Raw genomic sequence first — 19,533 nt, 5'->3', positions numbered from 1 at the left:
ACAAACAAACGGCAAAGCAGCGGCACAGTCAGAACTGCATGTGTGAAACCTGCCATAACAAGACCGCCTGCCTACAATACACGGAGATCATCATTAATTAGACTGACGTAAGCCGCCATCGTTCGGTGAAAATGGCAAAAATATATCCGAGGCTGCAGACTGACAATAGTCAGGAAAGTTAAAGGGGGATAATAAGCTTTTATTGAGAGAGGGGCTTAATATCTGTCTGAGCTGATTTCATAAGAAATATGGATAACACACCACATCCTTGTTTCTGGCATAACAAACATTTTCTATCCAATGTTTTCCAGTGGATTCAGCCTCTCTTTGCAGGTCTGTACTGTGTGCATTTCTGAGCTACAAATGATGCTGATGGAGTCCAAGCTGAAACATCACCGCTCTAAAACACATCATGTGGATGTATATGCATGCATCCTAGCGTTGAGCAGTACCGCTGAGCAGCATCAGCTTTTGTCTACCTGGGAGTGTTTGCCAGAATTTATTCAAGGCTGACAATTTCTACATCTTTCTCTCTGTTGCTCCATATTCATGCCTCATTTGCATATCCCAAGAGAAGCAACGCGGTAACCCTGTGAAAAAAATACAAAAACGGGGCGCACTAACTCCTCACTTCACCCTGGGTTCAACAGCTGACAAGAACTGTTATGAGACTGAAGTGGCGCTGCAGGTCCCGCCGCTAACCAAACGGGGGCACTGTTACCCAGCAGACGGGTGACTGAGGGAGTTGGCTGAAACGGACAAAAGTCGCTGTGGGGGCCCCGGGGAAACTAAAGGCCTTTTTTGACCGCACTGCTGAGAGGGGAATAACACTTCCAAATGAACAGGCACAGTCCAGAGGAATAAGCCTCTGTTCTGGGTGCATTGTTGCTGCCGCTGCTTGCTTGGCACGGCCCGTGTGTAAGCTATGGGGACCTGGTGCTCTGTGCTTGTATAGTTGGAGCCAGAGCATTTTCTAGTCCTTTGAACAGCCCTCATGTCTCATGTTGTCGCCGGGCTGCAGTGCAGTGGGCCACGCAGGTGTGGGGAGTGCAGTAAAGGTGGAGAAGTTCCAAGCTTCCGGTCGGGGAAATTCACATATTTACATACAGCACTGCTCTATATTTCATCTGAGCTCCCTTTTTAAGAGAGCGACAACAAGGATAATCAATCAGCTTGCAGCTCTGGGTTAGTGCACACAGACCAGTTCCATTATGCACACGACTACACCTCACGCACAAGCGGACAAAAACATGCACACACTATGCACACACACCCAAAAGGTTCCCTCGACTCTCAACAAATGATTTAAGTTGCACACGGTGCAAAGAATAGAAAAGGTTATTGGACAGAGGAGTCCTGCAGTAACAGACTGAAAACACTCCTTTGTGTGAATCTTTAAAGTGATCAACTGAAGGCAAAGCAAAACATATTTAATTAAAACTGTGAACCAAGTGAAATTAAAACAACTTTCCAGAGAGACCAGAAACAGCTTGTTAATGAGGAAGAACTTTCCGACGCAGTGACATTGCTTTTGTCGACACGTACTCAATTCTTCTTTAATTTATCTCAATGGCTAATTTAAACTCGAGACGACATGGATTTTCAAATTGAGTATGCAAACAAACACATTAGAAAGCACTATAACACATGCTTTATAACTATTAATAAAATAAAAAGGAAAATATTTGTTCGCTGATCCCTGTACGTCATATTGTGTATATTCTCCAATAAAGTATATTTAAAAAAGAAATAAAGCACCATAACAGCTGATACGCAGATTTGAGTCAGCCAGGCACTTCTATTACATCCTCGTGTTCTCGCTCTGACCTGGAGTGACTCTCTGCCCCGCCGGTCCCCCAAAACCCCCAACACACCTGGTAGCCAGCTAGCAGCTTGCTCCTCCAGTGCGCCTGGGGCATGTCGTGGATGGACAGGCGCAGGTTGTGGTAGCTGTCTTTGAAAAGCAGGACGTGAGGCTCGTCAATCAGCCGACCTCCGAGCTGCCGCTCCATCTGCATCACCTCCTGATGAAAGAAGCAGGAAGAGGAGGAGAGGCGTCAGGGCTCAGAGGAAACACATTTACCTTCACAGTCACAGAGGGGAGAGAAAATGTGCAAAACACTCCATAACTTTTTACATCGCTTTATGGTGCATCGCTCAAGAATAAACAAGAAGTCACACACACACACACACACACACACACACAGGAATACAAGATGTGGGCAATGGTAGGAACACACACACACAGCACAAGAATGAGGCAGGGGGACAGTACATCTTAGGGCTGGAGGATCGTGTCCCTGCATGCGGTCACAGTGGGCTGGTGCTGCTCGTCTCCACAGCACTTTAATGTCACCACAAGGTTGATCCTCTGCCTCAGTGTGTGCGCGCCCAGCTTCCAGCAACCGCATTAGCAAGCAAATACCGCAGTCATCCCGGCCTACTAGCTACCTGGGCTGTGATGAAGGCAGTGAACGAGCCATTAGTCAACTACTCATTGTTCTCGCATGGCGAATCGCCTTAATTTCATTTTTGTTTTTGTGCCAGGAGAGATTTGTAAATGCGTGCTTAATATTTTAATCTCTGTGGGACTTGCTCAGTGGACCATTTGTTGCCATCCAAATGACCATCTGGAATGGGATGATAATATCCGCTGCATTTCCCTCTGATCTATCAATTCACTTTGAACTGGATATTTTGTGCTGAACAAGCATTCAAGACTAATACTTTTGGATGGCGTTCACATGTGCTGCCTCCGATCAGAAGAGCATATTTCCACAGAGGCAAACAGACTTCTGAAATTAGAAGTGTGAAAAGACCTGAGAAACCAGATATGTTCTTTGAATGTGTCTGAGGAGGCAAACAAGATGGCAGCTGAAGGAAAACAGGCAGCCAGAATCCGCCCTGGAGTCTCTGAGACATATCTCAAAAACAAAACAAAAACAAAGGCTCCAAGAGGGAGATGTGTGTGTATATTGGCCATATGTTGAGCATTACATGCTAGAATGGTTGCCCATGGTTTCATTTAAGCAAAGACATCTAATTAAGGTGGAGAATGGCAGTTATTTCGATCTGCACAATACAGATTACATTTTCTGCCCTCTTTCCCAGAAATGGGCTGCTGATTCCAATTGTGATGGAAAAGGAAGCTGTTAATTATCCATTTGGAATCTCTACCTGCTTTTGTTATTTGATGTGCTCTCTCCATCACTGAATAAGCACATTTTGGTTCGGCCCGAGATTTTCATTCCCATGTTTGCTCGGCGTATTGCTGATTTCCATGTTTGTTTAGTGCTTATCTTCTTGTTAACACGAATATTATTCCCCCTGTGATTACCAATCTCGATTCCTGCATTTGCATCGGTTTATTCCTTTTACCCGAGCCACAGCGCATTACAGATAGACAGACAAGGATCTGACTGTATGCAGCTCGCTGAAATAGTCTCCTCACTGTGCTGCCACGCCGGAGCCTTGTGATGTTACCCACTTACTCAGAGTGGGAAGGTCAGACAATGGCTCTGAATCAAAGCGTTGAGGTCTAATGAGTTAATAACAGGGGGCATTGCAGTCTCCATAGAATTAAAAGCCCTGTTCTATTATATCTCTTAGGCAGACAAAAGCCACATTATGAGAGCTTCCAGAGAGGTTCATTTAACACAGTTCTTAAGGACAATTATTTGTTGGGAGCGATTAGCATTGCAAATTGGGCCTGGTGGACTTTGATCGGGTCTTTGACCTATAGCTGCAAATCTTTAGGCCTGCGAGCAATAGAAGGCGTGCAGAATGTCAATTATCTTATTATCAACAAATAGCTACTAGAATGAATACTAACTCGCCTGTCTAGCAGTTTGTCAAGTTCAAGGCTGACACGGCAGGATTACAATCAAACCGGGTCTAGGGCACAGCGCTCCTGCAACCTGACAGGGTCACTGAGCTTACTGAGGGAAAAAACACAACATGGGATGATGCATTTCCTCCTCTAAAGTGTGTACATGTCGTCCTCGCTTTCAAATGACACTGTCTCTTGTATACTGTTTATGTTTGCCTGAGTGCCTGTGAGTGTGTGTATTAGAGTGTGTTTTTGTGCAGGGTTTCAGCATATGTTCTGGACTGAGAGAATAATGGCCCTCTTTACGCCCCATTATCCTGTTAACAAATGACAGTGTGAGCGCGCTAATAGACGAGAAGCTAAATTTGACCATATTATTTACCCTTTCTGGGGGAAAACAATCCAAGGCTTTAAATTAGTTTATCAAATCACATATTAATCATCAACTCTTAGCTAAACTGTGTTTCCAGTCAGTGAAGATAAGAAGAGTAGTTTCTCTTTGGACACCCTGACCCTGTACAACTGTGGAAACATTAAGATGCATGAGACGGGCGAAAAGTTCAAGTACTGCATGAGAAAAAAGCCTTTTGTTCTGACGGAATTCGAGATAGCCTGTGGTGTGTGTGTGAAGACTGTGAATTTAGAGTCAGGCAGAGCCAAGACCACCCCCTGACATTCAATGAGGCTGGCTAAAGAGAGTGAGATAGAGCAGGGAGGAGTGAAAAGAGTAGGAGCGGGAGAGCAGAGAGACAGAGGCGGCTTAACATTTGTGTCTCCAGGTCACTAGAGTGGCCAGCTTTAGTAGGAGAGATAACAGGATTACTGCAATCATGGCTACAGTTTTTGTAAAACTTCAACCCCCATCCCACCCTCACTCATCTCCCAAACCGCTCCTCACCCATCCCCTCATCCTCTCGGCTTGGACCAGAGCTGGGACTGTGATGGACTGGGGCTGGGCTCCACTGGGAAACGAGAGACACTCATACAGCTAATCTCTTCGGGCTGGTGCTGACAGAAAGAGGTTAGTGGCTGCACCAAACTCTCTCTCGCAACAAAAACAGACGGCCAACGGATGCAGGAAATCAAAGTATTAGCAGAGGCCTATATACATATATCAAAAGAACTGGACTGGTTCAAAGCTGCTACTTTCAGCAAGGTCAAGCTACTACATGTGGTCTTTTATTGTTCTGGATCGGTGTGTAATAAACCGATTAACTTAACTAGCTCTGATGGGGATTATAACTTGCATTTGATCAGTTAATTAGTCAAGCTACATGTCATCTGAAACGTAGAGAGATACACGGCATCTAATGTCTCATAAACTCTGCCTCACCCCTCGACTCTTAGCAATGTCATGTGTTTAAAAATGTGCATTCATAGTGACGATCCATTTTCAGAGCTGCTCTTTTCAGGCAAATGCATTTGTTTATAGAGAGTAGCCTGGCTATGTGGGCTCCATAAATCTGTGTATTTGTCAGCAGGATGTGACAGGCTTTTCCTCTCTGACTGAGAGTCTATCAGTCTGAGCTCCAGTGGCCGTGCCCGCTACAGTCAACTCTGATTAATAACTACAAATAGAAGGGACTTGTCTGCTCAGTTATAAATGGGTACTGCGTTTGCTAGGGAAAAGATGCACATTCTGTTTGATAAATCACAGAGTGGGGCGGGAGGAAAACAGCACACAGGAACACAGAAATATAATATGGAAACAATTTCTCTGCTGGGCTCAGTGATAAAGCTGACTGTCTTGTTTAACTTAATGCCAGCAATTACTGGGCTATGCTCTTGTTTTTTGTGTGCCTAGAATTCATTGCCAGTAACTTTTCTGATGGAGAGATCAGAAAAACGGTTTGTATTATACTCTGTGCATGCTGGTTTTCTCTCCTCTGATACATGAAAGCAAAATGTTTCTGCTCAAATGTAGTTTGCTGCTCAGGAGTAAAGACAGAAAACGGCATCGTGGAGGTAGCACATAAAGTGTTTATGAGCCCTTTTATACGCAAATGAGAATAATAGCTTGAGGTCAAACGCTGCGTAAAAGACTCCAGGAGCCACTGTTTAACCAGTTTGACGTCAATTAAACATCCATTTAACACTAGAACACACATCTTTACAATCGATGGTCAGAAATAATGTATTGGCCTCATTACACCAACACTGAATGCTAAATACAATACTGGGAGTACAAAGGGAGCCAACTCAAATAGTTCTATCATTTGGTAAAGTTTATGGCTACTACACGTCACTGGAACTACAATGGGGCTTAAAAGAGTCCACAACATGCATTTAGGCACAGCAGAGCATTGAGCTAAATGCTCAATTTCTCACAATGGCAACACTAACAGGTTTAAACAGGGATAATGTTGACCATGTTAATCAGAATAGTTTAGTATTAGCATGCTAACATTTGCTAATCGGCACCAAACACAAAGAAAAGCTGAGGCTATTGGGAATAGCATTTGTTTTATGGCACTAGAGGAAGAGTCAGGGGATCACAAAAGTCGGAAATATTGATCCCTTTGGGGACATGATTGTCTAAATTCATGGAAATCCCAAAATGGTGGATCAACTTGGCCACCAATAGAGACATGCCACAAACAGGAAAAAAATAAAGAAAATGTATTTACAGATATATAGATTTGCTATTGCAAAATCTACTGGATTAGTATTTGTGGTGGTCCCACAAAAAGATTTAGCACAAAAAACTGACTTCCTCCTCTGTAAAAAATGTAATCTGACAGAAAGTTGGTGGTTTATAAAGGTGTGTGTGTGCGTGTGCGTGTGTGTTAACAGTAGAGCAACACTGGTCTTTCAAAACAGACTGGTGGGTGTAAAGGAAGAACATTTGGTTATCAATAAACACCGGGATATTGTTATTGTCCACTATAAAAGCATGGATTATGCCTAGTGGTAAATTTACTGAGCATTTTATCCTTAACACCAAAAGCTGACACATTCTGAATATTGCAGATAAATATACATAAATAAATAATAATAATTGTATTTTTAAAAAGTAAATAAATAACTAGCTGCACCATATTCTAATCCCCAAAAGACACCTTGGTTGGCACCCTTCCAGTTTGATGAGAGGTTATCACAGGCTTGGTTCCCGGCAGGTGTTTCAATCAGTTGTGTGGTGGCAGAACATCAGTGAAGCTCTCCCACAGGTTTAGCTAGGAACAACCGGGTGCACAGTGAGGGTGCTACCAGACGCAGATCATGTCTCCTCTGCTGCTGCGCCAGCCTTGGCTGGGCCCATCAAGAGTGGGACACACATTAAATATTAACTTAATTGGTCCCGGCAGAGCCCTGCTAACATACGGCAAGCATCAGACGGAAATGTCACCGTTTCCCCAGAGCCCCCACACACTTAGGATCAAAGACGATAACATTGGTTCTAATCTGCTGTAATTGGGAGATAAGAGATTGCATGGTACAGCCTGCATAAGTTTAGCGTGTGTGCACATGTTTGTGGGCGTGCGTGCATGTCATTCTCACTGATGGAGGCTTGTCAGAAGAGACTGACAACCAGCCAGAAAACCTTAGTATCTCTTTTGGTTTCTACAGTTCTCCCTGCCACTGAACAGCCAAGCAGAGAAAAGCCTTTTCTGTTCGGCTTTTTTCATCTCCCATCAAAAGTCAACTTCTTTTCTGAAAAATGAGAAGCAGGGCCTTAGCAGGCTGTAAATGCTGTCATGAAATTCACATGTGCTGAAGGTGTACTGTACAAAAACTAGAATATAAAAAAACACTGATGTTTTTTTATATTCTAGTTTTTGTACTCCACCATGCCACCTACTCCACTGTTGCACACTACAATTAACTTTAATGTTAGCCATAGTGAAAGTCTAATCATAAATGCTGCATTTTAAAGATAGTGATTAGTGATTAGGCTGAACCTCTCCAGGGAAGTTTAATCTCCGCTCAAAGTGGTTAATGTACTTGCTAAGTGAACTGCTCCCTCCGTAATAGCACCAAGAGCAGTGTGAAGTTGAGATTACTAAAGAGTGTGGGCCACATTCTAAATCACTCACTAAAAACTACAAAACCCTGGAGACGCCGTGGCTTACCACAGGACCAGGTTGTGTGAGAGACGGGGAGCTAATGCACTCAAGGGCGACGGGGGAGCCGCAGAGTATGGCAGCACAAGTGCTGGAGTCAACAAGCTCAGATGTCCTTTTCCTGGCTAAGAGATGGGGAGAATAGCAGAACAAGAGCTATCCATGGGGTTGAGGCACAGAGAGAGAGAGAGAGTTTTCGTGCACCAGCAGCCCTCCTGCATCGAACACAGGACGTGCAAGGTCATTTCAACAGTCACGCTGCAGCAAAACACCACAGGGTCACCCGATGATCAGAATATATAAAGACAACTCTATCATTACAACTGCTTTGACAGCAAGTAAACAAAAAGGCCTAATATATATCTGCAAAGCAGAAAAAGCACTTCCCCTGGAGAGCTGCATCAGCTGTGCATGGCTTTACCTCTTGAATGCTATATTCTACATTTTTCCCCACACAAGAACACAGAATGTCAGCCGGCAATATCTCGGAGCGAGCTGGCTATCATGCAATAGCTGTCAGGAACAGAAAGATAGCAGCAGGGGCAGAATTGAGCCACAAAGAGACAGATGTAAGCGAGAGAGGTTTTGGCATTTCTCACGCCACAGTTAGAGCCTGTGTTTTCATCTCATCTTCATCTCCCTGAATGTGAGAGTGCTATTTTCAGCTCGAGCCCCCCACTGCCTCGCATTGTTTATGCCCCACAGCCAACCACAGAAGGTGCTGGTAGCGAACCCCTGCATGAGGAGGTCAGCCATTACAGCTGGCAAAAGTGGACTCGAGTGGGAAGTGGCTCTTGTGGCTGGTGTCAGACGGAGAGGAACAGCTTGGAGAGAGGTGTTGAGAGAATGAACAAGAGCACAGGGGTTGCTGGGAAAAGATTGGGGCAGGCTCCTTTTAATTTACTAATTAACCATGCAAATGAAATCTTAACAGGCTACTCAGAGGCAGTCCTCGGGGGAGGGAGGGAGGCATTAGTGCTCGATTATACTCCGTCCATGTGGAGAGCAAAAATGTGAAGCGAAATATGCTGTTGAACAAAGTGATGGTAAAGTTCTCGGCCCACAGCAGTCAAGCGGAACCACTTACGGCATAAAAGGAAGAAAAATAAATTTAAAAGGTGCCAGATCTGAGATTTGGAGCATTTGGATCGCCTATCAACATATCAAACGGCGCTAACAATGCTAACAGGGCTAAATACACCAACAGTGCTGACAGAGGGTGGCCGCTACACTTCCATTAGCCAGTGGAGCACGCGCACATGCACAACGTGCACTAAAGGCATGCACGGCCGACCTGCCTGTTTCAACAAAGCAAAAAGAAACTTGGATAACAACACACACAAAGGAAGCGTGATTTCCTTCTCTGCTCAGCTAGACATCACTCCACTATATATTTATTGTTGATTGCTGCTTTATTAATGCTCTGCATGTTGAATACAGCTCCTCCTCTGTGGGCATGCACACAAGAATACACTAAGAGATTGTCCTGTATACCATGATTAACTTCGACAAATGCATTGTTTCAATGGTGGGGGAACATCAGCACCACACATCACACACCCTTGAACACATGGTGTAATCAGGCCTGCAATATTGTTCAATTTACCATGGCAACGCCTAACTCCTACTTGCCTGCACCGATTTCGACTAACGTTCCAATGTGACAGACAATGCTATTACACATAATAGTCTACCTATCACTCAGGTGCCCCGTGCAATCTCAGGCTGAGAAGCTGCTAGCCAAACAGAAGAGCAGGCGCTGCATTTGTCCCACTTTACCTTGAAAACGTCTTGTGTGTCGTCCATGCAGTAGACCCTGATGTTGTACTCCAGCGTGGAGCAGTATGCGTCGGAGAAGAGCACCAGCCTCAGGCGCTTGGCAGCGCCCATGTGCAGGGACTCTCCCACCAGGGCGAGGGTGCCCAGCTGCTCCGAGAAAAGCCGGCACGTCTCGGCCTCGAGCTGGCAGTAGTAGGGCTCCGAAACCAGCTCCTCCCCCATCAGCAGGACGTCCTGGAGGAGGCGAGGCAGAGAAAAAACAAAACAACACAAAGTGTGGATGAAAGGTCAAGCACCCAATTTATGTAGGAGGGAAGGGTAATGTGTTTGCCTGGGTACCGAATGTCTGTATGTGTGGGTGTGTGTGTTTGTAAAGGGGTCGTTAGGAAAGGAGTTTGGCACAGTAGCAAGGCCCCAAACTGTCCCTCCTGCAGTGTGACAACGTAACATTTAAGCCAAAGGTAATGTTACACGTGTGTCTGAGTAACAGTTTAGATCAGGGGAAATAAAAATACTTTGTTCTTGCTTCAAATTCCCTTTTCACCGCAGTACACTTGCTCCATACTGACATAAAGACACACATTCCCTCATAAAAAGACACACATCCTATAGAACACCATCAATTCACTTAATAATGCATGAACGAGGTACTCAATTGACATGAAAGGAGACTCAAATAGATTACTGGCAAGAATAGATGGTGCTAGAGAAAGGAAAAAAACTGTGGAGGTGCAGTAAATATTGGATTGTTGGGATTTCTGGAATTTCCTTCAGCCTTCGAGATTTGTCAAGGAAGGTGAAAACAACTTGCCTATTTATCTGCAAAACCACACTGTTGCCAAATGGTGAAAGGTAAAAAAACAAACCAAAAAAAACAAAATAAAATGGCAGTACAATAATTAATTGGTACTTTTATTTGCCAAGTAGAAAAAAGACAGATTTACACATGACAGAGAAACAACATCATTTTTAGCTTTGTCGAGCTGAGGGGTCGTATCACGACTGCATCTGCAATAAAGAGGACAGAGCTGCAAAAATATCACATCCCATCACAGTGCGGCATAGTTTTATGAGCTAATTCCACCGCTCTCCGGGCTAATTTGATGGGGACAAATTGGACCCAAGGTGACAACATTTTCTCTAAAATCCCATCATGCCAGTTGACTGACTCCTCTCATTACCCAATCAAGCTGAAGAGAGCGTTTTGCCTGCCAAAAGCCCAGCAAGCCCCTCCAGGATCGATTCAACCAGACACCATCTACATCAATAGAATTAGTATTGACACAATTCATTTGCTATGCAACCACAATGGAGTCTCACTTTTTCATCATCTTAATATTTCTTCGAGGTGGAACAGAGAGTGAGCGGGCTCGATTACACCACTGAGCGCTCACTCTACAAGCAATTCATTTCTCCTTCTGCTTCTGCGCGTCCATTTTCACCATCTCTTTTCCTCCTTTCTTTCCATCTCCCTCTCTTCACACTCTCTACTGGTTGCTTCCACCCTAATTCTCTCGTCCACCTGGCACTTTTTTCTTTGGTGGACACGCAGTCATGCCGTTGGGCTATATTTGGTCCGGCCGATGATTAAAAGTGCTGGTCTAACCTCTGCCTCAGACAGGCCAATCCATCCCACAGACACCCCACCGCCGCCACACACGGGGAGGCTGAATAATTTATGCACAATATCGAACATGAAAGAAGACCTACTAACACTCCAAAGCCCACCAGCACCCTTTCCAATCTCTCTGGATTGTGAAGATGTGTACACTGCCTCGAAGCGCATTTGTTTGCCGGGGTGCGTGTTTGTGCGTGGAGACACCAAAACGTTTCGACCAACTCGATCCTGTTGGAATCAGGTTGTTCTGGTTCCTTTCAAATTTCATGCATAGAAAAACGGGTAGGGTTCTCTGTAATTGGAAGCAGCGGTCAAAAATGGTCAAGGAGCACTCAGGAGAGTACTTTGAGGATCAGTCATTTGCTTAGAGAATTTCTGTTTTGAGAAACATGTTGCCTAGCAACTCTTGAGCTGAAGAGAGCTAGCGCTTCCAAGCTTTTTTATTTTCTTCAGCCCAATGAGAAAATACCTGATGGACAATATAATATAAAAACTATAGAGTGGATGAATGCTGGGCCAGGACTACAGCATTGAGTGCTTTGCAGTGCCAGTTTCAAGTCACTGATGAGCAGGTATGTACTTTTCTAAGGAAAGCTCTCAGTAAGTTCAGTAAGACTTTACAAATTCACTTGGTGGCAACTTTATCTTTCTATGGAGGATTTTGTGCTGAAGTTATAGTGCTGTCTCACCTCCCAAGTGCCCTCATAGTTCTGCTTCTTGAGGCGGACGGCCCAGTTATCGAGGCATGCGTCAGAGCAGTGGTCCATGCTGAGGATAACTGGCCGGCTCAGGACCACCCCTGGAGGGCCACAACTCACAACGGGGCTGAGCAGGGTCTGGCAGCCGGCCAGGGGTAACCTACACCAGGGAGAGAAGAGAGAGAAAGAGAGGAGAATGAATCTAGATGAAGTGCCTTTACTCATACAGTTATTTGTGAGAATGTTCTGGTCACCTCTGCATATTATCTAGCAGCTGTTAGCAGAGAATAATGAAAGCCCGCTGGACTCGCTGACTAGCTGAGCGTAGTTGTGATGACTGAGTAATAACATAACACTATCACAGCATGCTATGATGACCGTGCCTTCAGAGACAGAAGGTAGCAAGCCGGATAAACAGTGTTTTTCAAACAATTCATTTAACTTAAATAGTGCACACCCTGGTAAAAGGGTACGTTATTTATTTACATCTCTCAGCACTGGCACAGACTCTTAAGCCTTTCCTAATGGAACAGTAGAGCATCAAAACAAACAGCCTAGTGGCATCCAGGGAAGCCTGCCAGTTAGGCAGTGTTAAAGAGACCCACCTTAAATCTTCCTTCCTCTGAACAGTGAGATAAATCTCATAGATCTTCCCTCTGGGGATGGCCTCGGGAGGAATGAGCAGACTGATTCCTAATGCAAATAACAACAAAGGAAGAGAGTGGGGATAAGGAAGAGGGGGACAGGCTCATTTGTTCTGACTGAACAACGCTTTTGTCACTTCACAAAAGAAGCCAGCCCACTCAACAAAACTGTATGGCTGCAAAAACAAAAACAAAACAAATTTATTCTGAAGGTCAGAGGCAGCCTCCGTCAGGTACAGTAGATGCAAATCGGTGCACCGGCAGCCGAGGCGGCACACGTCCCCACGGTCAACAATTAGCTGAGACAAAAGCACACACTGCATCGCAAGTTTAAATGTCCTCCGTCTGCCACCAAGTAGATAATTGAGACCATGGAACAGACTACTCAAGGAAAATTACACTTCCCCAGAAGAGTGCGGGAATGCACCTTGGAGAATAGAGAGAGCTTTTGAGGTAGTTTGAATGTTGTGGCATTAGTGTTGTGATTCTCGTGCCAAAATCCTCCATAAAGAATCCTATTCAAAATGTGGGACAAACAGCGACTATGTGACACCATCTTAACAGTCTCTGTATTGTAAACTGTGTGTGTTTACCATAAAAAAAAATCTGTTTGAATAATGCAAAGGTGTCGTAATGCTCACAGCCTTGTGTGAATCTATAAACTCTTCCACGTGTCTGCTCTGAAACTGTGCTAAATGACGGCATTTCTCCTCCGAGTGGATGCAAGCGCAGATTTTTTTGTTTTCTGGGTCCCAATGAGGAGATGGGTGCCAATGCGTGGTATAGCCTACATGGCTTTGAGGTAATCCATGCATAAAAAATCTGTAAGGGAGCAAAAGGGAGACGGAGAAAAGAGAGAGGGATGGAGAGAGAGAGAGTGATGGCAAGGAAAACACAAGAAGAAAAGACCTTTTCTCCCTCAAGATACTGGCTTACTGGCACTGTCATCGGCTAATCTGAAAAGCCTACAATGAGCCAAGTGAAAACTCTGTCTTCCACTATAATTATATAAGCTCTGTACTTTGCTAATGTGAAGACGGGGAGCAAAATAAAGGACTAATGATGGTGGGCTTTTTATATCTTTTATCAGACTTTTACGGACAATCTCTATTCCTCGGTCTACGCACGGAGTACATAACTGACACATCAGCGACAATTTCAACCAGCTCTGTTGAAAGCGAGGGGCCTAATTGGAATAATTTGTTCAAGGTTTTATTCCAGGAACCTTTCAAAGTAGTCTGTGTTTCGTAGACACACTTTAAGTCATCGTAATTGAGCTCATCACTGTACTGAACCTTTTAACTATCCTCACTGTGCAGCGTAACATGTAGGTTATTGACAAGACAGTTAACTCAATCATACATTTTACATGTTACAATGTTCACATTTTGTGAGTAGTCACTTTTTTAGATAAACAAGTGAACCATTCACATGCATTTTTGGTCTTTTATCTTGTTCCTTATAAAACAGTTATAATTTAATTTGCATCACAGTGAGAAATACAGCCGGTGCGCTAAGCTGTTTTTTATGAGGCTTTGAAACTCTTTAATGTATAATATCTTGCTAAAAACTTACTAGGAAACCCACATGTACGAGATTTTATGGCTGAATGGTCTGGGTCACATTTAACAAGACTGTTATGACGTTTATGGCACTCAGCTGAGTTACTGATAAATTCTCCTTAATGACTCACTAGATAGAAGCATTGTGTCATTAATGTAGGTCTAATTATGATCTGTAAATGTTCTGTTTTTATGTAAAAGAAATGGCAATATATGAAATGTGAACTGCATTTAGTACATTGTAGATTGAAATGTTCTTGTTTGTTGTAAGTATAGCAGCTAACAGAACATACAGATCTTAAAAAAGAGTTTTCTGAAACAACATTAGAGTGAAAACTATTCTGCTTTTACTGTGCAATTTTGGTGTGAAATTTGATTTTACAAATTGCCTTCTTGTGTTAAGAGTTTTTATGAATCATATTTACAAATTATAGTTGGAAACAGGAGAAAAAAAAGACTCATTGTTGTTTTGAAGCTGTAAGCAATATGACTCATGGACTGGCAGTTAACTCATCAGTTGGATTGTTTTGGGGACTGTCATCCAGCATTTTACTGCAACGTATGCATTTTTTCTATTGTCAGAAATAGCTCGAAAAAAAACAAGAAATGTTTATGAGCATTAATAGTTAAATTGCAACAGTCTTTATAGTAGATTAAGCATTATTTTAAAAAAGCCAAACTACGGCTATTACATCTATCTGTATAAAATTGGTGTATAGGCCATATTTATACAAGATCCTTTGAGATCTATTACATAAAATGGAGGCAAAGAGTGAAGAGGAGTGCAAACAGAGGGTTGTTGTGCACATAGAAGGAAATTTGCATTAAAATATTGTAGTTTGCTATTAAAATGTGATAATATAGTATGCCATAAAAAAGTCTACTATAAACGATACAAATTATGTATTAGGATAAAAGTGATCCGATTCTTATAAACAATCAAATCTATAGTTCTGCTGTTTACCAGTTGCTCATTAAAATAAGCACAGCGGAGAGCCTGCCCTGTTTCTATTCCTGTAATATGATGGTAGAAATGTCTATTTTTCAAGTCACTGTCTTTTTAAGATATACTAGTGCGAGTTGCAGTCTTGACTAATAATGCTCATAGTTCCTGACTACTTTGTGAGCTCTTTGTGACAACCAGAGAAGCCAGCCACACAGAGCTTACAGTGCGATCATCAACAAAACTGTCCAATGAATGAGTTACATGTCCATATGATTGACTGTTTACAGCTCTTAGTTTGTGTATAGAAAGTCAGTGAGAACACAAACTAGACTAAAACTAAAAGGCAACAGTGTATCTTTATCTTTGTCCAAACCAATTGAGCTGTACTACTGGTGGACACACATATGAACCCAAACTGAGAACCCACCTGTGCTGGGGATCGTCAGCCTGCCTCCCAGGAAGTTGAAGGTCCCATACGAGGTGTTGGCTACATCGCGGGGCAGAGTTTTAAAGTAGCTCTGAGTGGACAGCCTGCTCACGAACTCAGCAGGGTTCGAGTTAAGTTTGCCATTGTGCAGCGTGTGCGAGCCGTTGGGAAGCGGGTCTAGCAGAGGCCCGTTGGTCATTGAAAACTTCCCAGTGCCATCGTGGCGAGAGCGCAGGGTGCCTTGGTAACTGGTGGTGGTGGTGGTTAGATCAGGCTGGATGGTGAGCAAATGGGAATTCTCTGTTAAAAATAATGAAAAGAAAACAGACAAAAGCAAATGTGTGAAACTCCATGAGTGGCAGCCAAGGAGGGGTTTGTACATCACAGAGACAGACCTCACACAATCGAAAAGCTGTCGCAACACACAACGAAAACGGAAACAAACACAGGAAAGACACATGGTGCTGAAAACAGAAGACTCACACGCACACACTTGACAATAATACACAAACACACATTCCACACAAAGCCAGTCAATTCACATCCTCTCTCTCTCCCTCTCTGTCTGTCTCTTTAGCAACCACACAATCAATTCCAAACAGAACTCAGACACAGCTTAGCACCCAGAATGTATAAAGGCTTTTTTTCACGGTGAATCACAGGCACTGCAACCCAGTTCCCCATCTCCATCTAACTCAGACAGTTGTATTTCTATTACTCGCTGGTAAACCTCAGAGGCTCCACACAGGCAGTAAACAGAGTGGGTACATTTCCTGACAATGAGGTGGTGGCGAAACATAATGTGTCAGGCAGAAAAATAAACAGCTAGAGCATCATCTCACACACACAAAACCACTGTAAAGACATTCACACCACCTCCACAATCACACACAGGATCAGTGGGACATGTAGATGAGTGCTGCACAGTCACGGTGGGCAGGCGGACAGACCGACGGACGCACAGAGGAGGGTAGAACAAAGAACAGTGTCCTACTGCTGTGGGGGGGAGGCCTGCGTGGCCGCGGTGCCCACACACCTGGCTTACTGGGCTTGATGCCCATGGGCTGAAAGCCAGTGGTGAGGATGGAGGAGTCCGCCACGTCATTATCCAAGTCCTCCTTCTTGCGCCGGTAGACCAGGACCACCACGATGAGCAGCAGTGTCAGACACAGAGCCACCGCCACCATGCCCACGTAGAGCGCCACGTCCTCGGCCCCGCTCACGGCTGCCAGGGGAGGACACAGAACGACAAGAAAAGAAATCATTAAGCACAACTGAAAAACTGAGGCAGTGAATGGCAATTCCAACGTGTGATGCTGAAGCATCTTTCAAGATCTTACAGACAAAGGTCTCGCTTGAGGATGTGGTTAGTAGGTTAATAAAAGATAAGACATCTGTTCCACATTCCTTGCTTGCCACCTAACGTTGCATGACTCTGTCCTTGACTGTACGATGCAGAGATAAATGGAGCCAATATTAGTAAATATACAGCATATATATATAAATATATATATATATATATATATATATATATATATATATATATATATATATATATATGAGTAATATTTTAAAGCCTAAAGCTTCAATGTCAACCTGTGGACAATAGATGTATATGTATGTATAAAAATATATATTTTCTCTCCCCTGTCTTTTTCTCTACAAGCACACAACACCCACAAGAGAGACTAAAAAGGCAAGGATGGAAGAGTTTGCTTATGAAATTTTAGCACCTCTTATTGAATGTCTCTCTCTCTCTCAAAAGCCTGAAAGATGGAGTGGGAGCATCTTTCTCCCCTGAAAGTACAGTACGAAGATGACAGATAAGCCCAGACAAACATCAACGTGTGCATGCATTTGTGTTTGTGTGTGTGTGTGTGTGTGTGTGTTTTGCAGGAGAATGGGATTTGCTACGGCTGTCTCCCTGGGCTCGGGAATCTGGTGGCGGAGGTGGAGAATGCTCCTGGGGCCTTTGTGTAGGGCCATTGTCCCTGGGAGCCACGGGGGCGTAGCGCTGTCAGCTGAACACAGTCAAGGAGGGGACGCATTGAGCAGTGCAGCTTTGAGGGACGGAGAACAACGGCAAAGGTTAAAGTGCCGCGGGCTGGCGTGTGGTGAGTCGACAACAAAAGGAGGAGGACAGAAGCATGAGGAGAAGAGCAAACTGAAAATTAAAATTATAGAGGAGAAAAAAAAAGACTAGCAGGGAGACAGAATGTGCGATTTACTTATCAGCAATGAGCAGCAATAACATGTCCAAAAAGGTTTGTGTCAAAATGGACCTGATTAACATCAGTTGACATATCTCCAAACTGTCATAGTATTGTTTTTTTTTTTTAACCACTGTATAATAGTACTGCTTGACAGGGACTGCGCTCAACATTGGAAGCACTGATTTGACACATTTTAATTGGTGTTGGTAAATCTGTGATATGACAATGGCACAATTAAATTAGCAGAGTACCGAGAGTCACAATTGAAGAGAAATGGACAAAAAAAATATTCTGTCTGTCTGTATCTGACTCATCTCCATTCATTTCTTTTCATCCATTTGTCCTTGCCTTCTCCTCTTCCCTTGAAAAATCCATTTCTTTGGACAAAGCTGCCTGACATACCCAAGTCTTTAAGAGAAATGCCAGAATCTATTTCATGGGTGATTATCTCAGTACAATCTGATACCTTAAGTAGCAGGATCATATGCAGCCTGGCTCTGTGGCGGCCCGTTGTAATGCCAGAGACATGCAATCAATTGTGAATGACTGGCTGAAGATAAACACAAATGTGTTTTGTTCTTGACATTACATGGCACATGTGCACAGAACATGTGCACAGAACACGTCTGTGGTATCCGGAGGGTCTTACAGAATACATACACGGCTCCTCCACCTCTCGTTCTGTCCATTTATCTGCCCGTGCCTCTCTCTTCTGACTCTCTCCCCTCAGGGAAGCATTGAGGTGCTTAACTGTAAGCAGTCGGGCTAAACCCTCCACCTTCCAAAAAAAGGGGGGAGAGACTATGGTTGAACCTCTCATTAAAAGTTCCCAAAATCCAATTGTCTTGGTGAGTCAAAGGGCAGACGAGACTGTGATATTTGGACTTCTAGCGCTGCGGTCTACAGAGAGATGTGCAGTTCGACTAAAGGCAAAACAACACCCCTCAGCAAGGAGACAGGCCAACTGGTTTCTGCTGATTGGATAAACACAGCCTTAGATTGGCCAGTTGCTGTTTACTTTCTAAGGGCAAACCAAAGGCACCTAGCGAACCTCAGATGCAGAGATCCAGTATCTCTACTCTTCTTTTTCCCTGCACACACCATTCTTTCACCCAGACAATAAAGTCAGTCAATCAAACAACTCTCTTTCTCTCTCTCTTTTTCTTTCTTCCTCTCTCTCTCGCCCTCTATTCTGTCTGTAATCTCTGGTGGTTTATCAGAGCATCACTGAGAGAACTTTTATCTGACCCACCAGGTGTCACAGTGAAACGATCCCGATGCTCACTACAACCCTGACCAGCAAGTCCTCTCGGCTCTTCCTGGACCTGCTCATTGATTTTCATGATGCCAGCCAATAATTGAAAGGACATCCATCACACTTTAATTGACATAGCTAATAAGGTTTTATAATTGGATGGGCTTTACTTTAGTCCCCCTCTAGCGCGCCCTCTCTCGCCCTCTTTTTCCAAACAGACTCCACCAATTTATCTCTCTTGTGCTCTGCCGCCCGTCACTCTATGGTTCGTGTCCACTTGGGGTAATTGCTGGCAAAGAACTTTTGATTCTCTTTTTGTGTGACGTCTCTTCATGATTGACATCCGTCTGCAGATAATCTGTGGATGTGATGGGCTGTTTTCACAGTTGACCCCGGGCCAATCTCTGTTTGTTCCCCTCTCCCAGAGCTTACGGTGCAGATCCTCAGACTCGCTCCAGGGCTGGCTGGTCAGTCTCTGACTTGAGATGGGCCAGTATGGAC

General features: G+C 43.9%; 1 protein-coding gene across 1 annotated transcript in view; it reads right to left on the bottom strand.

Moving 5' to 3' along the window:
- The window catches only part of unc5a (unc-5 netrin receptor A), a gene marked incomplete at its 3' end in the record, with an annotated part of 121,820 nt that overhangs the window by 2,716 nt on the left and 99,571 nt on the right, over positions 1 to 19,533 (bottom strand). Inside the window, exons 8-13 of the mRNA XM_079228438.1 lie at positions 16,601 to 16,789; positions 15,565 to 15,864; positions 12,591 to 12,678; positions 11,977 to 12,145; positions 9,670 to 9,903; positions 1,875 to 2,024 (exon numbers count right to left, since the gene is read on the bottom strand). Of these exons, the coding sequence (XP_079084564.1) occupies positions 1,875 to 2,024; positions 9,670 to 9,903; positions 11,977 to 12,145; positions 12,591 to 12,678; positions 15,565 to 15,864; positions 16,601 to 16,789 (1,130 nt within the window). The remainder of the gene's footprint in view (positions 1 to 1,874; positions 2,025 to 9,669; positions 9,904 to 11,976; positions 12,146 to 12,590; positions 12,679 to 15,564; positions 15,865 to 16,600; positions 16,790 to 19,533) is intronic.

This window comes from Taurulus bubalis, assembly GCF_910589615.1.
Source record: "Taurulus bubalis genome assembly, chromosome: 13".
In the NCBI taxonomy this organism is placed as follows: Eukaryota; Metazoa; Chordata; class Actinopteri; order Perciformes; family Cottidae; genus Taurulus; species Taurulus bubalis.
Note: the sequence above shows the minus strand (reverse complement) of the source record. Positions and strands in the feature narration are given on the sequence as shown.